Source organism: Plutella xylostella, chromosome 8, assembly GCF_932276165.1.
Source record: "Plutella xylostella chromosome 8, ilPluXylo3.1, whole genome shotgun sequence".
NCBI lineage: Eukaryota > Metazoa > Arthropoda > Insecta > Lepidoptera > Plutellidae > Plutella > Plutella xylostella.
In genome coordinates, this window is record NC_063988.1 from 3136916 (window position 1) to 3161264 (window position 24349).

The 24349-nt window shown below is 37.7% G+C and overlaps 2 protein-coding genes across 7 annotated transcripts in view; one reads left to right on the forward strand and one right to left on the reverse strand.

Annotated features, from left to right (window-relative positions):
- Positions 1–24349, forward strand: part of LOC119692987 — a 29072-nt gene that overhangs the window by 1969 nt on the left and 2754 nt on the right. For 4 of the 6 annotated variants that reach the window (XM_048622391.1, XM_048622394.1, XM_048622393.1 and 1 more), the window contains exons 3-8: positions 10816–10890; positions 11426–11529; positions 12274–12349; positions 12498–13266; positions 13654–13781; positions 14000–14092. In XM_048622391.1, coding sequence (XP_048478348.1) covers positions 13217–13266; positions 13654–13781; positions 14000–14092 — 271 coding nt within the window. In that variant the 5' untranslated portion in view covers positions 10816–10890; positions 11426–11529; positions 12274–12349; positions 12498–13216. Of the gene's footprint in view, positions 1–10815; positions 10891–11425; positions 11530–12273; positions 12350–12497; positions 13267–13653; positions 13782–13999; positions 14093–24349 lie in introns of those variants that run through there. The other 2 variants (XR_007266526.1, XM_038114885.2) reach the window with 2 other exon arrangements.
- Positions 2227–7116, reverse strand: LOC125488838. The gene is made up of 2 exons (XM_048622390.1): positions 5095–7116; positions 2227–2647 (listed from the first exon to the last, which is right to left on the reverse strand). Coding segments are annotated over exons 1-2 (1842 nt in total). The 5' UTR covers positions 6935–7116; the 3' UTR covers positions 2227–2645.

Genomic DNA, 24349 nt, shown 5'->3' on the forward strand with positions numbered 1-24349 from the left:
CCTAGACATTCGAGAGGTCGTGTCAAATTGGTCAATGAATTCTAAAGAAATAATAATGCAACAATGTAAACCCTTTTGCAACATCCTGTATACCTACAATATTTTATGTATATAAACTATAAATATTGCAGGCTCGATTTTTAAAGCTACTAGTTAATATAAAAACCAAATCATATTCTAAAGATAGTTAAGTATAAAAAACTGTTTAAAATATGTAAAATTCTGCCAATCACTGTAAAATGTAAATATCTCTTAGCCATTCATAATCATAAAACCCGTAATACCTAATTACCTTCATCCCATTACACATAAGCACGGCACTAGGTCTATATCTGGGGGTAAACTTGAAGTACCTAAAGTCAATAATTATTATGGTGAAAGAACTCTGAAAAAAAGAATACCTACCTTACCTCCTTAATAGTTTACCTCAGGATATACGACAAGAGCCTATATTATCTAAATTCAAAACTAAATTTATAAAAATAGGTATAGGTATTATATTTAACCTACCTTGATATAAGTTAATCTCAGAATAAAAGTTATTATTTGTTGTGATACTACCAATTATGTACAAAAATACCTACTTAATTAATTTGTTAGGTATTAAGAGACTCCGATCCCACAGACAAATTGTATATAAACAGTTTTGTGGGACACATTGTAAAACTACAATTATTATATATGTGAGAACCTAATAAATAAATAAATTATTTAAATTCCACATTCCAGGCATTATTTTTATTACCAGCGGTGGTAACCCATTCGGGTGAGTCGGATAAATCATAATGTAAACGATTTTAACTAATTTACATTTCCCTAAAAAATATCACCACATTATTATGAATTTTCTACCAACTTAGTAGAATTTTCTTACGTTGCCACATTTTTTCATGTACTCAATGACATGACAGGAGGGAATGACAGTACAGTCACGCCCAAAAGTAATAAAATATTGGCCTGTTTACAATGTAGGTGATGTAAGGGGCCGTCCATTAATCACGTGAGGCTCAAAGGGGGGGGAGGGGGTACGGAAAACCTCACGAAACATCACGAGGGGGGAGGGGGGGTCTCGTCAGACATCACGTGTATTAATTTTTTGTCAAAAAGCGCTATTTCTGAACCGATTATAAACGGTGCAAAAATTTGAATGATTTGTAGTAGGTATGACCTTGATTTGAAGAAGCGTCCGTAGTCGAGCGGGCCTCAGTGATCGTAACTGATCGCTGAGGTTAAGCAACAACTGACACGGTCAGCCATTGGATGGGTGACCAATTTCAAGTGGTGCTTTTCTGGACGCTTCCGTGCTTCGGACGGCACGTTAAGCCGTGGGTCCCGGTTGTGAGGGGCTGGGAAATTAAACTCACATATAAATTCGTTTTAAGTGGACTGTATTCAAATAATTATTTAATTTGGCTAGGCTAAGTACATGAGAAGTTAATGCGACCGCGGTAATGAGGTAACTGAACTTAATCTATAGCTACTTACAGATACTAACATATATGCTATACATCTGTTTACTATAGCTAGCTATGTAGGTATAAATCTATATGTGCGTTTCGTACATAATTGCGCCCAACGGCAAAGATATATCCTAATGACTTTACATGAAAAAATTAACACCTATACCCATGTGATAGTGATAACAAACAATTTAGAAACTTTGATTGAACCAATGTATAACTATTTAAGCAACTACTTAATTTAAACACATGGAGTAAGACATTAACGACACCTTATCCTATAATAATAGTTAATAACTACAGTTAAGTAATGTTACATATCTATCTACGCAGATTACATTGACTAACATTGCTCACACAAAATTAGCAAGTACACACAGGTAGACACAATCATGCATTCATAAATTTTATTAAGACACATTAATAGTTATGTACTTATAACAGGTATATGTGTGAACTGACCAACCAGTTACACCAACTAATTTGTGACTGCAACCTATTTGTGCAAGTGAATAACTTAGATAATTAATTTAACTATGTTTAAAGTAACTAAAACAGAATAACATGTATTAAACTTATATTTTTATTAATCACACTGCATTTTATTGACCTTTACCTAAACGAACTTACTTATGTTTACAAATACATTTATTTACTATGGCATATCATATCTTTACATGCATTTAGATAGATAGGTGACACATCATCAGTAAACATAAATGGGAAATATGTACAAGTATAATGAAATACAGCAATGCACCTAGGTACATTTTAACTTTACACCTGAACAGTAAAGACACAAATTTTAAGTTTAATAACAATTGTAAGTCTTAAGATAAACTACTGTAACCTATTTAGCCACATAATTATATTGCTTTAATACAAACTAAACAATTTTTACAATGTAAATTAGTTGAGTAAGGCGAGCCCAATGAGCACCACAATGGAACCACCACGTTCCAGGCTTATTTATCGATAGGTAGTACACATACTTTGGTAACACTTGTCCGTATCACAGTACCTTTTGTTGTTTTGACTGACAATGCCCTAACTTTGCCATCTGAACCTGGGAACGTTTCAACAACACGTGCCATTGGCCAACTCAAAGGAGGAATGTTATCACTCCTCAATAAAACTAATGTTCCTACTTCGATATTAGGAAGAGAATTCTGCCACTTAGGCCTATTTTGCAACTGTACTAAGTACTGCTTGGACCACAACTTCCAAAAACTTTGCACCATTTGGGTACACTGTCTCCAGAATGACAGCCGATTGGTAGGTATATAAGTAACATCTGGGTCTGGAATGAACGATAGGGGAGCACCCGTTAGAAAATGACCAGGTGTTAAGTACGACATGTCATTTGTATCAGCTGTTTGCAGGGCAGTTAATGGTCGTGAGTTTAAGACTCCTTCGACTTGAACAACGACAGAATTTAATTCTTCGTAGGTAAGTACCTGATTTCCTACTACTCTCTTCAAGTGATACTTAGCACTCTTTATACCACTTTCCCAAAGACCACCAAATATTGGGCTATAACTAGGTATAAAACTAAATTGAATACCTATTTGTGAAGCATAATTAATTACACTGTTTTGGTGATCAACATTGTTATGTAATTTATATAATTCGCTGAGTTGAGTATTAGCTGACCTAAACGTAGCAGCATTGTCGCAGTAAATTACTGATGGTTTATTTCGCCTGGAAATAAATCTTTTCAGACATTGAAGGAAGCTTTCTGTAGTCATATTAGATACTAATTCTATATGTATCGCTTTCGTAGTGAAGCACACAAATAAGACAATGTAAGCCTTATAAATCAAAGGTTTCCTTACTCGATGTAATTTGACTGAAAATGGACCACCATAATCTATTCCTACTATTTCAAATACACGGTTTGGATTGACCCTGTCAGCCGGTAAAGAACCCATAAGCTGTTGTGACGTTTCAGCTTTCAGCCTAAAACATATAACACACTTGTGTATAACCTTTTTAACTTCCCGTAAGCCATTTGAAATATAGTATCTCTGACTCAAGCTTGCTAATAATAATTTTTGTCCAGCATGCATTAATAGCTTGTGCTCATTTAATATTATTAATTGAGTAATGACAGACCCTTTTGGCAATATAATTGGATGTTTTTTAAAGAACGGAACATCGGCATGCTGAAGCCTTCCAGACACTCTTAATAGTCCAAAACTATCTACAAACGGATTCACCTGTCTTAAATTAGACTTAATTGGCTTGTCAGCACTTAATGCACCTAACTCAGGAGCAAAATGCGTTTTTTGATCCTGCCTAATAATTACCTTTAGAGCAAAGTCTAGCTCTTTGCATGATATCTGTGACAGAAGCCTATCTTCTTTCTTTGTTCTACAGTTGTTATAGAATCTATAAATTAATGCTACTATTCTCGTAAGCGTATGAATACTCGAGTATTGAGATAACAAGTTAAACTCATCTTCCTGCACACACGCAGTATTGCAATTTTTTATCTCGGGCACCTCTGTAGGTATATCTATATCTTCACAAGTATGTAAGTAATTCGCACTTGTTAAGAATGATGGCCCGTGAAACCATAACTCATTATTTTGCAATAAATGAGGCTTCACACCCCTAGAAAGACAATCTGCAGGGTTATCAGAGGTGTTCACATACAACCACGAAATGCCTTTTGTTAATTCTTTTATAAATTTGACTCGGTTTGCTACATAAACAGTTAGTTTTATAGGTTCTGTATCTAACCATGCAAGTACTATCTTAGAGTCAACATATAGATACACTCTTATGTTGAATTTTGACTTCAAACATTTAACAATCCTTTTAGTAAGTGTTGCAAGCAATAATGCACTGTTAAGCTCTAGCCTAGGAGTGCTCAATGGTTTGATGGGATTAATTCTCGATTTAGAGCATAAAAGATTAATCTTAACATTACCATGCTCGTCTATGGTACGTATATATAAACAACATCCATATGCCTTGTGTGATGCGTCAGCAAATCCAATCAACTCAATCAATTTGACATTATGTGTATTTATGTTTCTATGGATTACTATATTTGTCATATTTAAATTATGAACAAATTCCCTGAACTGTTGATTTAATTCAATTGAAAGTAAGCAATCCCAATTAATTTTTAACAAGAACGTTTGCTGCATTATAAGTTTTTCCATAACTATAATTAGTCCCACAAGACCAAGTGGGTCATACAACGTACTGAGAATGCTTAAGGCCTTTCTTTTAGTGTATGAATCTAATAATTCTTGTTGTTGACAGCTTATAGAAAGCGTATCAGTATTCACATTGTACTTAAGCCCCAATGTTTTAACAAATGCAGTCTCATTTTTTCCTAACTCCAATTCAGTAAGGTTAAGCTCGGCTTGTGGAATATTTTGTAATAATTCACTATTGTTGGAACACCACTTATGCAATTGGAACCCGCCCAAGGCAAGCAGCTCAATTAATTGTTCTTTGATTTTACCTAATTCTTCTAGGCTATTGCTAGAAGCTGTTATGTCATCAACAAATGTATTGTTAAGCAACATATCGGAACCTAAAGGATACTCATCCTTATATCTATGTGCTAATTCGTTTAGGCATCTCGTTGCTAAATAATTCGAACTTTTTAATCCATATGTAATTGTTAATAATTGAATACATTTAATTCTTTCTTGTGGGCTACTACGCCATAGTATGTTCTGAATTGAGCATTGTGATGGATCAAGTTTAATGTTTCTGAACATCTTTTTTATGTCAGTTACTAAGACAAATTTATGCAATCGAAATAATATTAATATATTAAACAAACTGTTTTGCACACAAGGTCCATTTAACATTAAGTCATTTAATGAAATGTTTCGATCGGTCTGCATTGAACCGTCGAAAACTACCCTTAACCGCGTAGTTTTGCTACCTTCATTAATCACAGGGTGATGAGACAGAAAATATACAGGATCCTCTTCTAAATTGTAACTTTCAATATCAACATATTTCGCATGCCCAAGCGAAACATATTCATCAATAAATTGTTTATATTGCTGAAAAAGCAACGGATCCTTTAAAAACCTTTTTTCTAAGTTATAGAACCTCTTTAAGGCTCGAGATAAAGAGTTACCCAGCCTGACTTCATTAAACTCTTGCTTTAAAGGTAGCTTTACCTGAAATTTACAGTCTTCTAGCTGGACTGACTCCTGAAACATTGTTTCTGCTAGTTCCTGCTCAGATGAAGCCTCCTTATAAATCTGCGGCACCTGCTCGCACCGCCACAGCTGTTTGAGTGAGCTATCAATAGATGTAAGAGTGTCATCGACCTCACGTGACCTAATTTCATTGTCAAGGTTACAAAAGTTGCTAACAGCTGTTATCTGTTGTGACGTGGTGGCCGGGCTTCGTTGTAACGGTAATTGTCCTGCCACAACATAACCAAAACGCGTGTCATGTAAATATAACCCGCCAGGAATTATTGGCAATTGTTCACGCAAAAGAATTTTGAAAAATATATCACAACCCAATAAAATTGATATTGGTTCACTTTTATTGAAATCCCTGTCAGCTAACTTGATGTGAGTCGGTATGTTTAAGCTACCAATATCTACATCAAATTGTGGTAAATCGCAAGTTATTTTTGAAACAATGCAACATGTTAGCTTTAAGCTGTAATCATTATTTTCAGAATATATTGTAAACTTAGCCTTCTTTGCAGTTTTGTTTTTCCCTTGACATATGCCACTAATTATAGTTTGCTCATCTTTTAATTCACAACTAATTTGATCAGCTAAATCTGATGAAATGAATGATATTTGACTACCTGGGTCACATAAAGCCTTGGCATAAACCGTATTTCCAAGCTTATCTACTAAACCTACCTTAATAGTTGGTAGTAATATATTGCCATATTGGCCCATTGATACCGATACCTGCTTAGGTATTTCTGGTACATTATCTACGTGTAATAACGTATTATGACGCTCCTTACATATGCTACACTTGAATGCAAAGAAACACTTTCTATTGTTATGCTGATTTAAGCAAAGTGAACACAACTTATTATTTTGAATAAACAGCACACGTTCAGTTGGCAAAGCTAATTGAAACTTTTGACATTGATACAACTTGTGATATTTAGACTTACAGAAGTCGCAGCATTTTGTGCTGGAGCTGGTGGTACTCCCTGTGGTGGTCACGAGGCTCGCTCCGTGGCTCTTGTTCACTACTCGGGTAGGGTGAGCATGGCTATGGCCAGCCTCAGCCACGGTCTCAAGAATGGTTGCACGTTGCTCTAAAAAGTTTAGAAAATAATCTAGCTTAGGCAATGTATTTTGTTTAAGCTCTGAATGGAAAAACCTAAACGTGCCCTGATCAATTTTCCTTTGCAAAATGGAAATTATAATTAAATCCCAGGATTGAACTGGTACATCAAGTGTTTGTAAGGCAGCTATGTGTTGTTTTGTTTGTGAAACAATGTTTCTTAGCATTGAGGCTGAGCACTTATTTATTGGCTGTATATCTAAAATTGATGAGATGTGAAAGTTAATGATTCTAAGCTTATTGTCATATCTTTCAGCCAGCAAGGATAAAGCTAGTGAGTAATTAGCATCAGATAGGCTTAGGTGTTTCACCAGTTCAGCGGCATCTTGTTCGAGCAATGATTTTAAATAGAAAAATTTCAATACCAGGAGTCAATTTTTCATTAATGGCAGCCATTATTGCAAAGTATTGATTTTCGATGCGCTCGAAATCCTCGCAATTTTGTGAATCTAGAACAGATATATCTATATTTAAATCACAATATTGTTGGAAGGTTTGGACCAACAATTCCTTTTTAACCTTCAATTGTTCAAGCGTACCTTTATTAAACTCGGTTTCATTACTAATGAAATTATACAATCTTGTAATTGTGCCTTTTAACTGGCCTCTCGCAGCTATCAGCCTTTTTAAGTCTTATTCCATTATGAACTTTTTACTAATAAAACTATTAAATAGTAATAATTGTAGTGATTAATCACGAATCACTTTACAAAAAAATACTTGTTGCGCCCACGACACAACGAGGTTACAAAATAAAATACAAATGGCGCAGATTCGGCAGCAGCTTATTCTAGTCTATGGTGCAGATGGCACCACTGAGCAATGGATGGCACACGAAACTTGCACGAAACTCGGAATAATAACTAGGTAGCCAGACGAAACTCGGAAACACGTATTGAAGTTGGTTCCGCTAGCCAATGAGAGACTACGATGCGGCGCGGCGAGTGTCCACGAAGCAACACGAAGTGCATGAACGAACGATTCCGAAGCCTCACGCCCAGCAGGAGACGGAAACTGCGTCAACGCCAACCGCTATAATACGTATTTATGTGCAACGCCTTGTACTTTTGGTATTTTAATTTAATGATTATATAGATGAATATGCTACACTAGGTGCACTTCACAATGTCCACAATGCTAATTGAGCATGCGAAATCAAACACTACGCGCGATTGATTTATAATTCCGACCACAGTTCTTCGGTAGGTTATACTTAGGTAACCTATATAAACGTCCTTGTCGCACTTAATGTTCCAGCGAATAGCACCGGCAACACCAATGTCCCGGGACAGAGACTGTGAAGGTCCGTATAGATGAAGCACTGTATAGCAGTAGCACGCACCAACAGCCTGAGAGTTCTGCAGCACCTTATAGAAGTGGTAACAGTCCTCCTGACCAACGTCCACGAAGACAGCCGTTTTATAGAAACAGCACACGACGCGATGACACGACACACGCTTTGACGCAACTCGAAGAAGTCAACGGGTTAAAGCACACGTTACTACGCGTTAACTTAAATGTCCCAATATGGCGGTTTAAACGTTGAGTTACACACACGACGGCACCACTTTTAAACGTCCTTAGCCAGCCCTTTATTAACGGCGAGAAATGACCATTATGTGAGGGGCTGGGAAATTAAACTCACATATAAATTCGTTTTAAGTGGACTGTATTCAAATAATTATTTAATTTGGCTAGGCTAAGTACCTACATGAGAAGTTAATGCGACCGCGGTAATGAGGTAACTGAACTTAATCTATAGCTACTTACAGATACTAACATATATGCTATACATCTGTTTACTATAGCTAGCTATGTAGGTATAAATCTATATGTGCGTTTCGTACACCGGTTACTGCTTCGGCAGCAGTCGTTAAGCCTAGTCAGAGGCCTTCGGGCGGCTTGAAAACATCTGACAGTCGGGTTGCCCACTTACCCGACAACTCTCTCAGCACAAGCTTGCTTGTGTTGGGGTCCACCAACCCGCACTTGGCCAGCGTGGTGGACTAGGCCTAAACCCTTCCTTCATTGGAAGGAGACCCGTGCCCCAGCAGTGGGGACGTAATGGGTCGTGATGATGACCTTGATTAACTCGCCCGCCGTTGCTAAGCAACAACTCCCCGCGCGCCGAGAAAGACCGCCATTTTCGTTATGTTTTTTCTAATCAAAAATAGCCTTTAAACTTTAGACATCCAAAAAAATACACGTGATTCAGAGGGGGGGAGGGGGGGGTGGTCCCGAACCTCACCAAATATCACCAGGGGGGAGGGGGGGGTCAAAAAATGAAAAAAACGACATCACGTGATTAATGGACGGCCCCTAAGGGATGAGTCCGTCTAGGGTTGTAAATGGTCGAAGGCTTAAGGTAACTACTTAAAATGTATAGGGTATTTTATAGGACTTTACTCTAAAATAAAATCAGTAATTAATCTCGCTTGGCAAACTGTTTTCTTCGAACACCTCCAAACACAGGAACCATTTTTATTTGTTCGGTCTTTGTTATATTTATAACCTGCACGAAGCAGTACCGACTTTCCTCGCTGGGATGTTATTATTTCATGTGCAGTTTTATTACTAGATGGACCTGCTTGCGATGAACTTCCTGGAAGTAATTGTTACAGTTAGGTCTGTCTCTTTGACCAATGAAATAAACGAAATTTGTTTTAAATTTTAGTGCTAATTTGATATTTAATACATAACGAAAACGTAAAAATAATATAACGTTAACACAACGAAAACGTAACACTGTGTCTATATTACGACAAAGTAGACTTGGTAATATAGTTAAGTTAATTTATTATAGGCTTACCCCCACAATACATCAAAATCAGTAAAAACTGCCACATGACAGGTAAAATTTGCGCACGGGATGAGAGAGATAGCAAACTTGGGTATCATGCGTCATAGGTCACATCCCCTTTTGCCTCATTCCGCACTTCCAAAATAGGCTTTATTGTATCTTTATATTATATCTTGTACTGTATCTTTATCCCGAAATCAAAGCATCTACTTTAATGGCGACTGTCTAGTCGGTACTTTCTTATGCTAATCAGCCAGGGAGACAATATTAAACTATATTTTTAGGGTTCCGTAGCCAAAATGGCAAAAACGGAACCCTTATAGTTTCGTCATGTCCGTCTGTCCGTCTGTCCGTCTGTCCGTCTGTCACAGCCGATTTACTCGGAAACTATAAGTACTACAGTGATGAAATTTGATGGGAATATGTGTTGTATGAACCGCTACAAAAATATGACACTAAATAGTAAAAAAAAGAATTGGGGGTGGGGCCCCCCATACATGTAACTGAGGGATGAAATTTTTTTTTTCGATGTACATACCCGTGTGGGGTATCAATGGAAAGGTCTTTTAAAATGATATAAAGTTTTCTAAAAAACATTTTTCTTAAAGTGAACGGTTTTTGAGATATCAGCTCTCAAAGTCGTAAAAAGTATGTCCCCCCCCCCTCTATTTTTATAACTACGGGGTATAAAATTCTAAAAAAAATAGAGGTGATGCATGCTAATTAACTCTTTCAACGATTTTTGGTTTGATCAAAGTATCTCTTATAGTTTTTGAGATAGGTTGATTTAACTGTAATTTTGCTGCTACGGAACCCTTTGTGCGCGAGCCCGACTCGCACTTGGCCGGTTTTTTTTTAGTTTCAATTCGTTTGCATCTCACCGTACTTTACATGGGCACGCGAGTTGACGATATAAAAAAACAGAAGATGCCAACTCGCGTGGCGCGCGAGTCTAAGGCGCGCGACTTGACGAACGACTCATGATGTGATGTGATGAGTGATCGACCAGTAGGCAGGTAAATCTTATGCCGGTCCCACACGTTGGGCCCAACACAAGCCCCAACCAACGCCACTTTCTAGATCCATACGTTGGACCAGTAGCGTTTGTCCCTGTATTGGGGCCAACGTGTGGAGCCGGTCTTACAGGTGCACAGAGAATCGTAAAAGGAAGTTTTTGAGCTGCTGCTGATATCTTTGCACTTTTTCTACGCCGTTTATTGATAAGTTCTATCATCCTCATTTTTATAGTACAAAACAAACGAGGTGCACACACACAACTCCAAGGACTACGAATGCAAATGGACAATAACTACTTTGATGAGGGTAAGCATTTATTTATTTATTTATAAACACTTTATACATTACATTGTACATTATAAAGGTACAATCAAAAAAAAAGAAAAAGAACATTAAAAGAAAACTAACAATGTACAAACTGTGAACTTCTAAATAAAAAGTTTAGAATGTTGTTTATTAGTTTATACAGTTATTTTTTTGTAACATACAACTCAAATCATAACTTAATAAATGGACGAAAAACGACACGCACGAACGTAACATATGTTTTTTTTAAATAAAGTAGACTTAAGACGACCGAATGGCGTAGTGGTTAGTGACCCTGACTACTGAGCCGAAGGTCCCGGGTTCGATTCCCGGCTGGGGCAGATATTTGTTTAAACACAGATATTTGTTCTCGGGTCTTGGATGTGCCCGTAAAATGGCAATAGGCCCGCCCCCTATTACATTGGGACGGATATAAACACTGGCGAAAAGTGGGTGCTACCCAGCAAGGGAGTACATTAGTACAAGGCGTGAGTGTGTGTGTGTGTGTGTGTATAATTTTTTTTTTTTTTCGCAGACATGTCCAATGTAGAAGGCGTTGACCATACAACGATGAGTATGGACAAACAACGGGAGAGATTATCATATATGCTGCAGAGGCTATCAGCATCAAACAGACAGGTACACCACGCGACTTACCTATCAGAAAGCCCTTCCTATTTATCAGATTCGGCTACCATTTAACTTAGGGCTTGAAGTCCGAAGTCATTGATCTCCGTATTACATAATAATAGTATTATTTACAAAATATCCCAAAAACTAAGAGAAAGAGAAAACTTTAGTTGAGTACGTATATACCTATACGTAGGTGGTCTGAAAAGTTTCCGACCTCAACGTGAAGATGGCATCACACATCAATTAAAGTCAGGGAATGTAATGGTGCATCTTTTGACAGCAAAGTTTCAGCCATTTTTGACGCGCGGTTTTTATTTGACAGTTGCTTGAGTGAGTCGGTGTGAGTGGCCTCATTTGCAGAAAAAGAAAATTCTGTTTCACCAAAACAACGCCCTGTCTCACACCTCAACGGTTGCCATGGCGAAAATCCATGAATTTCGGTTTGAACTGCTTTACCATCCACCTTACTCACCAGATCTAGCCCCAAGCGACTTCTTTCTGTTCCCTCAACTAAAAACTGCGCTCGGAGGACAAAGATTTTCGACTTCAAGATCGACTCACTCAAGCGACTGTCAAATAAAAACCGCGCGTTAAAAATGGCTGAAACTTTGAAGTGTTGCTGTCAAAAGATGCACCATTACATTCTCTGACTTTAATTGATGTGTGCTGCCATCTTCACGTTGAGGTCGGAAACTTTTCAGACCACCCACGTATGAATGAAGTATACCTATTACAAAAATGTTTTTTTAGAATAAAACAAATGATGATATAAAGAAGACTACGGATAAAGCATCAGCTGGATTTACAACGCACAGAAAAATCAATGGTAGGTCATTGGATAAATCCGCACCAATTTATTCCACTTAGTTTCAGAACGTCATCATCATTATCAGACTCGCTCAACTCGGTAACTTTCTCCGACACTGCCTGTGCGTCACCTCACCAGTCCCTACTTATTTTTCTCATTTTTCCAGAAGTGCTGATAGTGACGACAGCTGGATATGACGACGAGCAGGTTGAGCCTCGAGACAAGGACGAGGAACAGTGGCTGCCGCAGGGCCAGCAGGAGTTCTGAACACATGAAGCTTCTTAAAATAACACAGGCCATTCGGAGAAAACATGAGAAAAGAAAAAAAAAATCCTGATTCCTGTGCAATCTCACCTGAAGTGCCTGACGCAAAAGTTGCCTCCTGTTGCTTATGTTATAGTTACCTTTCTGAGTAAGCCACCACTCTCAATTCACTCAAATTCTTATTTTGAGCTCATATAGTTCTGAGAGTTATACAGACTCTCAGAACTATATGAGCTCAAAATAAGAATTTGACAGGCCTGCATTTATGACTCTAAAATGTGACAGCTCGAATAGAGCGCAGCATAGACTAGAATATAATAACTGGGAGCTGGGAGCGCAGTTGAGAGCAGTGAATTTACTGAATAACCTATTTATATTTTGAATAAGTATCTATCTGCTAACTATATTGTTTTTATTATATTTTTATAGCAAACTTATAAAAGCCAGTTTATTTCATTCCTTTTTGTCCCTACAATTAAACAGAATTAATCAAAACTGCAAAACAATGGTAAATGGCCATGGGCGCGAGTGGCTCAAACTCTACAGCTGATAGCCGAATTTTACTTAACTTTTAACATTTTACTACGATTTTACCTAAGATTTAGATAAACAACTAGGAAAATGTGTTATTTATGCGACTTCTTTCAATGTGTTGCGGAGTTTGCCCAACGGTATTTATGTTATTTTATTAGTAAAATTTAATGTTATAGAGGTAGGTATTAGAACATATTTTATAACCAAAAGTATAAAGATACCTACATAATTATCACAAGCCAACAAATTTATTCCTTGTTTATTTTGAATATGTTTATGGGAAGCAGTGGATCAGAGCGGCACAGGACCGGAAGAATTGGCGTACAAATAAGGAGGCCTATACCCAACAGTGGGCGATAGAAGGCTGATGATGATGATGATGATGATGATTTTGAATAAAACAAAATCTTGATAGCTCATTTATACATGAGTTAACTCAGATAATTGCATTCGCCTCGGGGTCGATATACCTGATAATAATAGATTATTAAATGATTTCACGATACTGTCCTCCTATGTTCTAGGTACTCGAAGTATGCTATGGGAGTTTGGATGTGTTTCTTGATATGTTTCGCTCTATGGGGAGCCATGGCTATGGGATTATTTTTCGGTTATACTTACAAAGTAAACCAAGACCTCCATTTTAAACGTCGTAAGGATATCTTATGTTATTTGGAAATATGCAAAATAAGATATTGAGACATATATATTTACTTTACCGGCGTGATGGGAACCTTGGGTCGGGTGCGTCCTGGGCGGGCTATTTGTATAATATTTATTAATTATGTTTTTCTATGTCTTTTAAATAAAGTTCTTACCTTAATAAAAACTATCTCAATATCTGTAAGTAATTTTTTTATTATTTTTCAGCACGAGGTTTTAGAAGAGACGGACTCCTAGATGATTACCCTGATATTGAAGAATTTGATGAAGATGACGACGAGTATTCTGTTGTTAATGCAAGTAAGAATTAATTAGTAATGGTGCACTTCGATCATCATGATGATGATGATGATGATGATGATGATGATGATGATGATGATGATGATGATGATGATGATGATGATGATGATGATGATGATGATGATGATGATGATGATGATGATGATGATGATGATGATGATTGAAGTGCATCACTTCATTTAACGTTTTAAAAAACTAATAACCTTCATTTAACCTTACCATTAGAATGTTTTTGGGATTTATGCACATAATGCATTTGCCAATTAACAAAGTACTCTGTGGCATTTGTCTACAAAAAAACTGTTAACGTCAAACTCAAACGTCAAAGCGTGTGTTTATTTATCTTTGGCATTTGTTACAGAGAGGTTAGAAGTAGAAAAATTGATTTAATTTATAAATGGGCAAAGTAGAGGGAAAGAGAAGGCCTGGAAGGAGGAAATTGACGTGGCTGTGCAATATAAAAGAGTGGACCGGTGTAAAAACGGGTACACTACATAATTCCGAATTACTTTTTTACGAATATGAAAATAACGATTTTTTAAATTTCGAATTTCATAGTTCCGAATAATTCACAATCCCGAATTTTAAGTTTCCGAATAACGAAAATCACGAATAGTTTATAAACGAAATTTCAAACATCACATTTATTAAAATGACGAAAGTCAATTTTCCGAATATTATTATTTCGATGTTTCAAAAGTACGATTTTTATTATATCGAAATATTTAAATTACGAATCCCGAAGTTTTAATATTCCGAAAATACAAATTCCCGAATGTTTCTTAGTTGCAGCATAATGCGTATAAAAACAATATTTTTAAAGCTATATTATGTGAAACGCTCCGCTCCGCTCCGCTCCGCTTCGCTGCGCTCCGCTTTGTTTTTCGATATCAATGTGCACCTAACACGCTCCTCCTCGCTTTGCTCGTCGTCGCACCTATCTTTAGGTTTAAGTCCTAAGGTTTTTAAGTTTAAACACCATAAAAATCCTAGCAATTGTGTTGCTCTATATTTGAAACGCTCCGCTCCGCTTCGCTGCGCTCCGCTTTGTTTTTCGATATCTATGTGCACCTAACACGCTCCTCCTCGCTTTGCTCGTCGTCGCACCTATCTTTAGGTTTAGGTCCTAAGGTTTTTAAGTTTAAACACCATAAAAATCCTAACAATTGTTTTGCTCTATATTTGAAACGCTCCGCTCCGCTTCGCTGCGCTCCGCTTTGTTTTTCGATATCTATGTGCACCTAACACGCTCCTCCTCGCTTTGCTCGTCGTCGCACCTATCTTTAGGTTTAGGTCCTAAGGTTTTTAAGTTTAAACACCATAAAATCCTAACAATTGTTTTTCTCTATATTTGAAACGCTCCGCTCCGTTTCGCTGCGCTCCGCTTTGTTTTTCGATATCAATGTGCACCTAACACGCGCCTCCTCGCTTTGCTCGTCATCGCACCTATCTTTAGGTTTAGGTCCTAAGGTTTTTAAGTTTAAACACCATAAAAATCCTAACAATTGTTTTGCTCTATATTTGAAACGCTCCGCTCCGCTCCGCTTTGTTTTTCGATATCTATGTGCACCTAACACGCTCCTCCTCGCTTTGCTCGTCGTCGCACCTATCTTTAGGTTTAAGTCCTAAGGTTTTTAAGTTTAAACACAATAAAAATCCTAGCAATTGTTTTTCTCTATATTTGAAACGCTCCGCTCCGCTTCGCTGCGCTCCGCTTTGTTTTTCGATATCTATGTGCACCTAACACGCTCCTCCTCGCTTTGCTCGTCGTCGCACCTATCTTTAGGTTTAGGTCCTAAGGTTTTTAAGTTTAAACACCATAAAATCCTAACAATTGTTTTTCTCTATATTTGAAACGCTCCGCTCCGTTTCGCTGCGCTCTGCTTTGTTTTTCGATATCTATGTGCACCTAACACGCGCCTCCTCGCTTTGCTCGTCATCGCACCTATCTTTAGGTTTAGGTCCTAAGGTTTTTAAGTTTAAACACCATAAAAATCCTAACAATTGTTTTGCTCTATATTTGAAACGCTCCGCTCCGCTCCGCTTTGTTTTTCGATATCTATGTGCACCTAACACGCTCCTCCTCGCTTTGCTCGTCGTCGCACCTATCTTTAGGTTTAGGTCCTAAGGTTTTTAAGTTTAAACACCATAAAATCCTAACAATTGTTTTTCTCTATATTTGAAACGCTCCGCTCCGCTTCGCTGCGCTCCGCTTTGTTTTTCGATATCTATGTGCACCTAACACGCTCCTCCTCGCTTTGCTCGTCGTCGCACCTATCTTTAGGTTTAGGTCCTAAGGTTTTTAAGTTTAAACACCATAAAAATCCTAACAATTGTTTTACTCTATATTTGAAACGCTCCGCTCCGCTTCGCTGCGCTCCGCTTTGTTTTTCGATATCTATGTGCACCTAACACGCTCCTCCTCGCTTTGCTCGTCGTCGCACCTATCTTTTGGTTTTGGTTCTAAAGTTTTAAAGACGTTTATGTTTTTTTGTCAAAATCACTAATTATCATATTTCCGATCGGGATTTGACTTTTTCGTGATTATAATAAATCGGTATTTTATTTTTCGTATATTAAAGTAATCGTATTTTTTAACATTCGTATATTTAACAATCGTAATAACAATATTCGTGATTATAATATTCGAAATTATAATTTTCGTGATTATTATAATTCGGTATTTTAAAAAATCGGTATTGCAATATTTCGTAAATTACATATTCGGGGTTATCAAATTCGGAAAAAAGTTTTTCGGAATATTTGGGTGTTCCCTGTAAAAACCGTGGAAGAAATATTTAAACTAGTAAAGAATAGAGAGCGCTGCAAAGAGAGTTCCAATGGTGGAAAAGCACTACAAGAAGAACATTTATCTTTTCTACCTTGTTTTGAAACTCTACTACGAATAAATAATAAACAAGTGGATACTACGATGGCAACAAAAGAGGCTCATTTCGAAAATGCTGCCTCTCGAAATTTGTCTCGAGCTTAACCCCTCGGCTGTCGACCAACCTTTATAAGGTGGGCAATAAATAGTCCACATAATAATATTATGTCCCGCCATCTCTAAAGATGTTACTGGTCTGCCGCATTTATGATATTGCCTATGTGAACTACATTTATCTTGCTTTAACCTCAACTAAGTGTAAAAAAAACGACAAGGATGGCATATAACCTATCGGCTATTAAATCGGCTCCCAACCGACCTTTATATCCTTATAACCTGGTGCTCGATTCGCCTCATTGAGGCGCGTTATTGAAAAAATATTAAATAGTAAAAATGATCAACGAAGCGTATTGTTTTAATTTATTGGTATATAATTAATATTTTGTACTAGTTTTCCTGTACCTCCTGTAGGTTGGCTGGTAGCAAATGCTCTTAGCATTAAGCCCTCATTTTGTACATTTATTTCTTATATTTGTGCAATGTATGGAAAAATCGCCGCAAGTACTTAACACAGCACTGGAAACAGCGTTAAAAAATGTTGTGATGATTGGATAATTCTGTATAATGGCGTATGTGTATCGTTTCTGAAAGAGCATACTTTGAAGGTGATAAAATAAATTTGGATTTGGATTTAAAAATAACAATCATTTTTTGTTTTATTGTCCCAGTCCCGATACTTTTTACACAGAGTAGTACTTAATCTTGTTTCTCGTAATATTATCTAAATAAATAATAATTATATTAAGTAGGTATGAAGTAAATATACAAATTGTGGTATTTTTCTCCTACATCCCGGAAATAACGATATTGAATGATGAAATATGCAAAATGGCCGCCGACAGGTGAGGGGTTAACAATGTTATGATTTTAGAGTTAGATGACAATGACATTCTACCTCACTGACGTTAAGTAACACTTTTGCTTTTTTTGTAGCGCAGGCAAGGATAAATTCTATAACGCATTTATGTGAAGTCACATACATTCAGCCGACCAAATTTTAAATAAATATTAAAAATAGTTGTAATGAATAAAATAAAAAAATAACGAAATTAGTTTCTTAAAATGGTCTATATTTTCAAAATAAATTATAAAAAATACATATCATAGATTGGTAGCATGGCCAATTGTGATCGGTAGGGAATTTCTAATTTCAATTAGAGTTTCAGGCCGATGATATATTGGGAGCTTAATTCCGAGTCCACACCTCCAAGCAGTCCCCTCTGGTAACTAGTGCGGAGGGATTCAATTAATCTGAATCACTCTGTAATAGGCTAACGTGGCAAAAAGACTCACCAAGACGCACTGGCCAGCGTGGTGTTTAATGGCTAGAAACCTTCCCCAACATGAATCACGCTAAATTGCCCCGGCCCTCAGTCCCCGGCAGCCCCGCTATTCCTAACTCCGGCAGCGGTTACGGTTCCGGCGGGGCAGAGGGTGCGAAGAATCTCCGGCAGAGATCCGGCTGCCAAACCCTGACATTGGCTACATTTAACACAAGGACCCTCAAAGACTACGAACGGCTTCATGAACTCTTCGAAGAAACGGACAAGATCAAGTGGGACATCATCGGGTTGTCCGAGGTACGGCGCAAAGGAGAAGAACTTACAAAACTTCCGTCTGAAAACCTATTTTACTATAGAGGAAACTATGTTACCAGCTACGGTGGAGTTAGATTTCTTATCAACCAGAGGCTATCTTCTTGAGTCCAGAATGTAAAGAGTGTTTCACCACGAGTCTGTTTCGTAAATCTGAAGCTTAACAAAAGATATGCCCTCAAGATTATCCAGGTCTACGCGCCTACCTCAAAACCTAATACAGACGATGAAGTAGAGCAAATGTATGATGATATAGAGAGAGCACTCAATGATCATCCCTGTCACTACACTGTAGTAATGGGTGATTTTAACGCCAAAATCGGTTCCCCACTTGTAAACGAGCAAACAGTGGGCAAATTTGGGCTTGGAAGTCGAAACCCACGAGGGCAAACCCTGGTTAATTTCCTCGAAAAACACCACCTCTTCGATATGAACACATTCTTCAAAAAGCGCCCTTCGAGGAAGTGGACTTGGGCGAGCCCGGATGGTCGAACGCGTAACGAAATCGACTATATACTGAGCTTAAACAAAGACAGCATAACCGATGTATCTGTTTTAAGCCGTTTTAAGACCAGCAGTGATCACCGCCTAGTGAGAGCCACGTTTAGGCATAACCTTCCCAAAGAACGCAGCAAAATGGTTCAGCAACATAAGGAAAAGTACGAAAGAGTAGATTATAAATTTCTACAACGGGAATTCCGTCTAGAACTACAAAATAAGTTTGAGGGGCTAAAAGAAGAGAACCAGGACGTGGACTCACTGAGCGATGCACTCTGCAATATAATTGTAAGCACTACAAGAAAACACATTGGCGGAAAGAAACAGACAGAGAAGAAGTTAACGGCAGACACACTCTCTTTATTATGTCAAAGAAGAGAGATGAGGAACGCGAGTGACAAAGGCCAGAGAAGACTACAAACTATTAATAAAACATATAACACGCAAATTATAACGGAGACAATTAAAGAAAATAGAGGACCTAAAGTTTTTAGAAGAAAATTAAATAAATCAAAATCGGAAATCATAAAACTAACGAAACCAAACGGAGAAAACATCACAGATCACGACCAAATATTACAGGAAGTGGAAGATTTTTACGCGGACTTATATGCGTCAAAAACTGAAGAACTAGGATCGCCAGACGAAAATGATGCAAGAGCTATACCTACAGAGCGCCTATACGAAGATAAACTTCCACCTATTCTTGAGGATGAAGTAGGGTTTGCTCTTGGTAGGATGAAGCGAGGCAAAGCGTCTGGCGAAGATGGAGTATACGTGGAGATGCTTCAAGCAGGTGGTCCACCTGTTATTAGTGCAGTTACAAAGCTTTTTAACACAATTCTTAATAAAGGTATTACTCCTAAAGCCTGGAATAATGCTGTGGTAACGATCCTCCACAAAAAAGGCGATAAAACTAAATTTCCAAATTATCCCCCAATAAGCCTCCTCTCTCAGGTCTACAAGCTGTTCGCAAAGGTTCTGTGCAACAGACTTTCTCGTTTGCTAGATGAATACCAACCTGTCGAACAAGCTGGCTTCCGGAGTGGATACTCAACATTGGACCACATACACACAGTCAAGCAACTGATGGAGAAGTGCAACGAGTACAACCGTATAGTATGCTTTGCGTTTGTCGATTATGAAAAGGCTTTCGACAGAGTAGAACACTGGGCCGTGTTCCACTCTCTCCATCGGTGCGACATTGACATGAGATATGTGGATATCCTTCGGGAGCTGTACAGGGCCGCATGCATAGTCTGACCAACCCCATTCCCATCAAACGGGGTGTGCGCCAAGGAGACACCCAAACTCTTCACTAACGTCTTGGAGGACATCATGAAGACCATAGACTGGAGTGATAGAGGTCTCAATATAAACGGTGCTCGCATGTCACACCTGCGTTTCGCTGATGATCTGATCATCCTAGCTGAGAACGTCACAGATCTCCAATGCATGCTCGTAGAACTGCACGAAGCATCCCTGAAGGTTGGACTAAGGATGAACATGTCCAAGACTAAGATCATGACCAATCTCCCTGCAAACGTGCAGCCTAACATAATTGTAGGTAACTGCCACATCGAGGCAGTGGATGAGTACGTCTATCTTGGACATAGTTTATCCTTTGGACAAAGTTCTCAGGTAAAGGAGATCGCGAGACGAATTCAGCTGGGATGGGCTGCCTTCAGTAAACTTGAAGTCGTCCTTAAGTCCCAAATCCCTCAATGCCTGAAGACTAAGGTGTTCAATCAGTGTGTTCTGCCTATCCTCACTTACGGAGCCGAAACATGGACGCTCACTAAAGCCAACATGCACAAAATAAAAGTAGCACAAAGGGCTATGGAGCGCGCCATGCTCGGCATCTCTCTTGTGGATCGTGTGCCCAATGTCGAAATTCGACGTAAAACTCGTGTGGATGACGTGGGTAGCTGAATCACAAGATTAAAGTGGAGATGGGCAGTAAACTTGGTTAGGAGGGACGACGGCAGGTGGACTGAGGCAGTCACAGAGTGGTGGCCAAGAACTGGCAAACGAGGAATAGGCAGACCGCCGGCCCGATGGTCTGATGACATTGTTAAGGTGGCCGGTAGACACTGGACTAGACTCGCACAGGACCGGAAGAGATGGCGTGATAGGGAAGAGGCTTATACCCAGCAGTGGGCAGATACGGGCTGATAATGATGATGATGATGATGATTACAACTGTATAAAATATCCGGATTTGTTGACGAAGGGCACACGTAGTAAAATCATCCATTTCTCTTTTTAGACGGCCTGTTCTGTTTCTTCCAGGAGTTAGAAATCTTCCATTATAGAGCCCTCTTTTGCAATATGCCAGACGGTACTGTCCGATACTCCAATAAAATAAAATAAAAAATGCTTATTTGAAACTACCCTTAAGTTAAGAAAAACAGAGTTACAAGATGAGAATTTAGTAAGTAAACAAAAAATATAACTTCAAGTATCAAAATGTTATGGTTTGACTCAACTTAAACCAGCTCAAACCTACAACCAGCGGTACCTATGTAAACAATGTTCGACTTGGGCTCTAAACCTAGGTTTATCGATAAATGAAGCGTTGGTACTGATAAAAAATGAATTATTACAATTTGTACAATGTTACATACCCGTCATCTTTGATTATATACAACCCTAGATTCCCCATAGAAGAAACAATTGCTGCCATACATAAACTGGGGCACTACTGCCCCGCTACAAATTTCGCTCTAGCAGTGTCTATTGTGTCATCGCCGGTCTCAGACCAACTACAAATAGACTCACAATCGCCGTGTTCACTATTCTCTTTCTCACTCAAACCATAGATGTTGCCGACAAATAAATAAAACCTAAATATGGGGAAATTTAACTTATCATAATAACAAAAACAAAACTTGAGTATATCGTCGTTTGATAGGAAAAAGACACTTAGGCTAATTTTTCAATAGCCAGATAAAAGTTTTGCTGGGGAATAATTTTGATACTGTTGCGTCTCAATGTTTCTCAATGTTTGTATTACCCAGATAACATTTATCTGAATATTGAAAAATCAGCCTTAGTGAGTTTTTCCTCAACCGACGATATAAGAAAAAAAAAACTTTACTCATAGGTACTTATTTGATTTCAATATAATATACACAAACTGAGTGGATTGTATGATTCATTGTCTTCGTCCAATCGAAACAACCCTCTTCAAAATGTGCCGAACACAATTTTTGTATGTTTCTTTGGTTCCCAATTTGTTCGACCGGTAACGTCTATCCATTTTCTTGATAAATTTTTCTGTCGGAAACCTATGAAGCAGAGATAAATGGATGAGCATGAGCATTATAATCGTAGGCCAAATATGTGATGGGTTTTTTTTTTAAAGGAAACACTTATTTCGTATCAATACAATAAACTTGCACAGGATCGAAAGGTGTGGAAGATGAAAGGGGAGGCCTTTGCCCAGCAGTGGGAAAATAAGTAGGCTATTATAGATTATAGACAATAAACTTTATATTATACAGAAGAAATCACACATAGAAGAAAAAAACGAAACGAACGTTTCCTCACAATGAGAGGCACCTCATTTGAAAGAGGAGAATGACTTCTACAAAATACAATCTTCACAAAAACCGAATTCGTGCGCCCCATTTGTAAACCCAACCCGAGTCCGTTACAATTTCTAGTATTTTCTTTGCATTCTATAATATTTGTGGGTAAAATAAATTTTCAATAACTTGCAACACCATGTGATTTGTTATTATATGGTACCTACCTCGTAATTTTTACTTAAAATTGATACTAAAAGACCTTACAGTATTAAAATTGGTATCGTTTTATATTAAAATCAAGCCAATAGATAGTACTATAGTAAATGTAAGCTTGTTAAACTTGAAAGTATCTACTTACATGTGAAAAGATATCTCATCCATCGTTCCATCGTATTTTCGTTCAATATGCTCTGTACAACCGAACAAAATACACCGACCCATGTCACACACTCGTTAAGTGATGATACTAGTCTAATAAACTTAATAAACATCCACAAATCACTAGCAAATTAACAATAAATAACATTTAGAACATTTTTGTTGTAACTGTCAGCCTTTGTTTGGCTCATTGTTTCATTTGTTTCATTGTTTGGCACAGAGATCTGACGTAAACAGGCGCCACAGCAAAAAGGACAAAAAACATGTTCAGCTTAACGTTTCTTTCTTACGCTTAATGTAGCTAAGCGTCTCTTTTTCGCAATGTCACAACTGTCACGATTATACCCCTGTGTCGCCGGTGCTACACATATTTGACAGTTAGAATTAATTTCAGTTTTGTCCTTTTAAAATGCGTGTATGTGCTTTAAAAGTGTGCAGAAACTACAAAGGTCGACTAAAAACGCCATACAAGGTCACCTACCATCTGTAAATAATGTATTAATATAAATAATTTAAGAAAGTAAATATTGATATAGTTTTCGTCGGTGTTGACAGTTTTTTCTTGAAAATAAATACCAAAAAGTGATGATAATTTATATGAACCGCTTGAATGTCCTGTCGACACCCGGTCGACATGAAAAGTGTACCACAAATTGATTCGTGATTGGATTCTTAAAATTGGAATTAGGTACTTACCTTGAATTCATTTTATATACATTTTCTTTAATGGTGCAAAATAAATAGTATTCTATTCTATTCGGCGACTGGTGTAGTGGTTAGTGACCCTGACTGCTATGCCCAAGGTCCCGGGTTCGATTCCCGGCTGGGGCAGATATTTATTTAATGGCAGAATATATTTGTGCTCGGGTCTTCATATTTATATTTAGTATGTATCTGTATTTGTGTAAGATATATCAGCTGTTCGACACCCATAACACAGGTTCTGCCTAGCTTGGGGTCGGATGGCCGTGTGTGAGATGTCTCCACATATTTATTTATTTATTATTTATTCTATTCTACATATATCGCCTTCAATAATGGATGGAATTTGCAAATCCTACGCATTTAGGTATTAAAATTATTTTTTTTCTGCGTTTCTATGGTTGTTGGTTTTGCAATTTACGAAAACAAAAAAAGTTTCGGTATTCTTTTGTCAACTGTATAAGTACCTAGATCATCTGTTAAAATATTCGTGATAGTTTCCGCTGAGGCGAAATTGTATTCGAGAAAACGTAAACATTTACACAACTAAATCTAACATAATTTATTATAGGTACAAAAGGTAATTTTATCACTAACAGCTTAA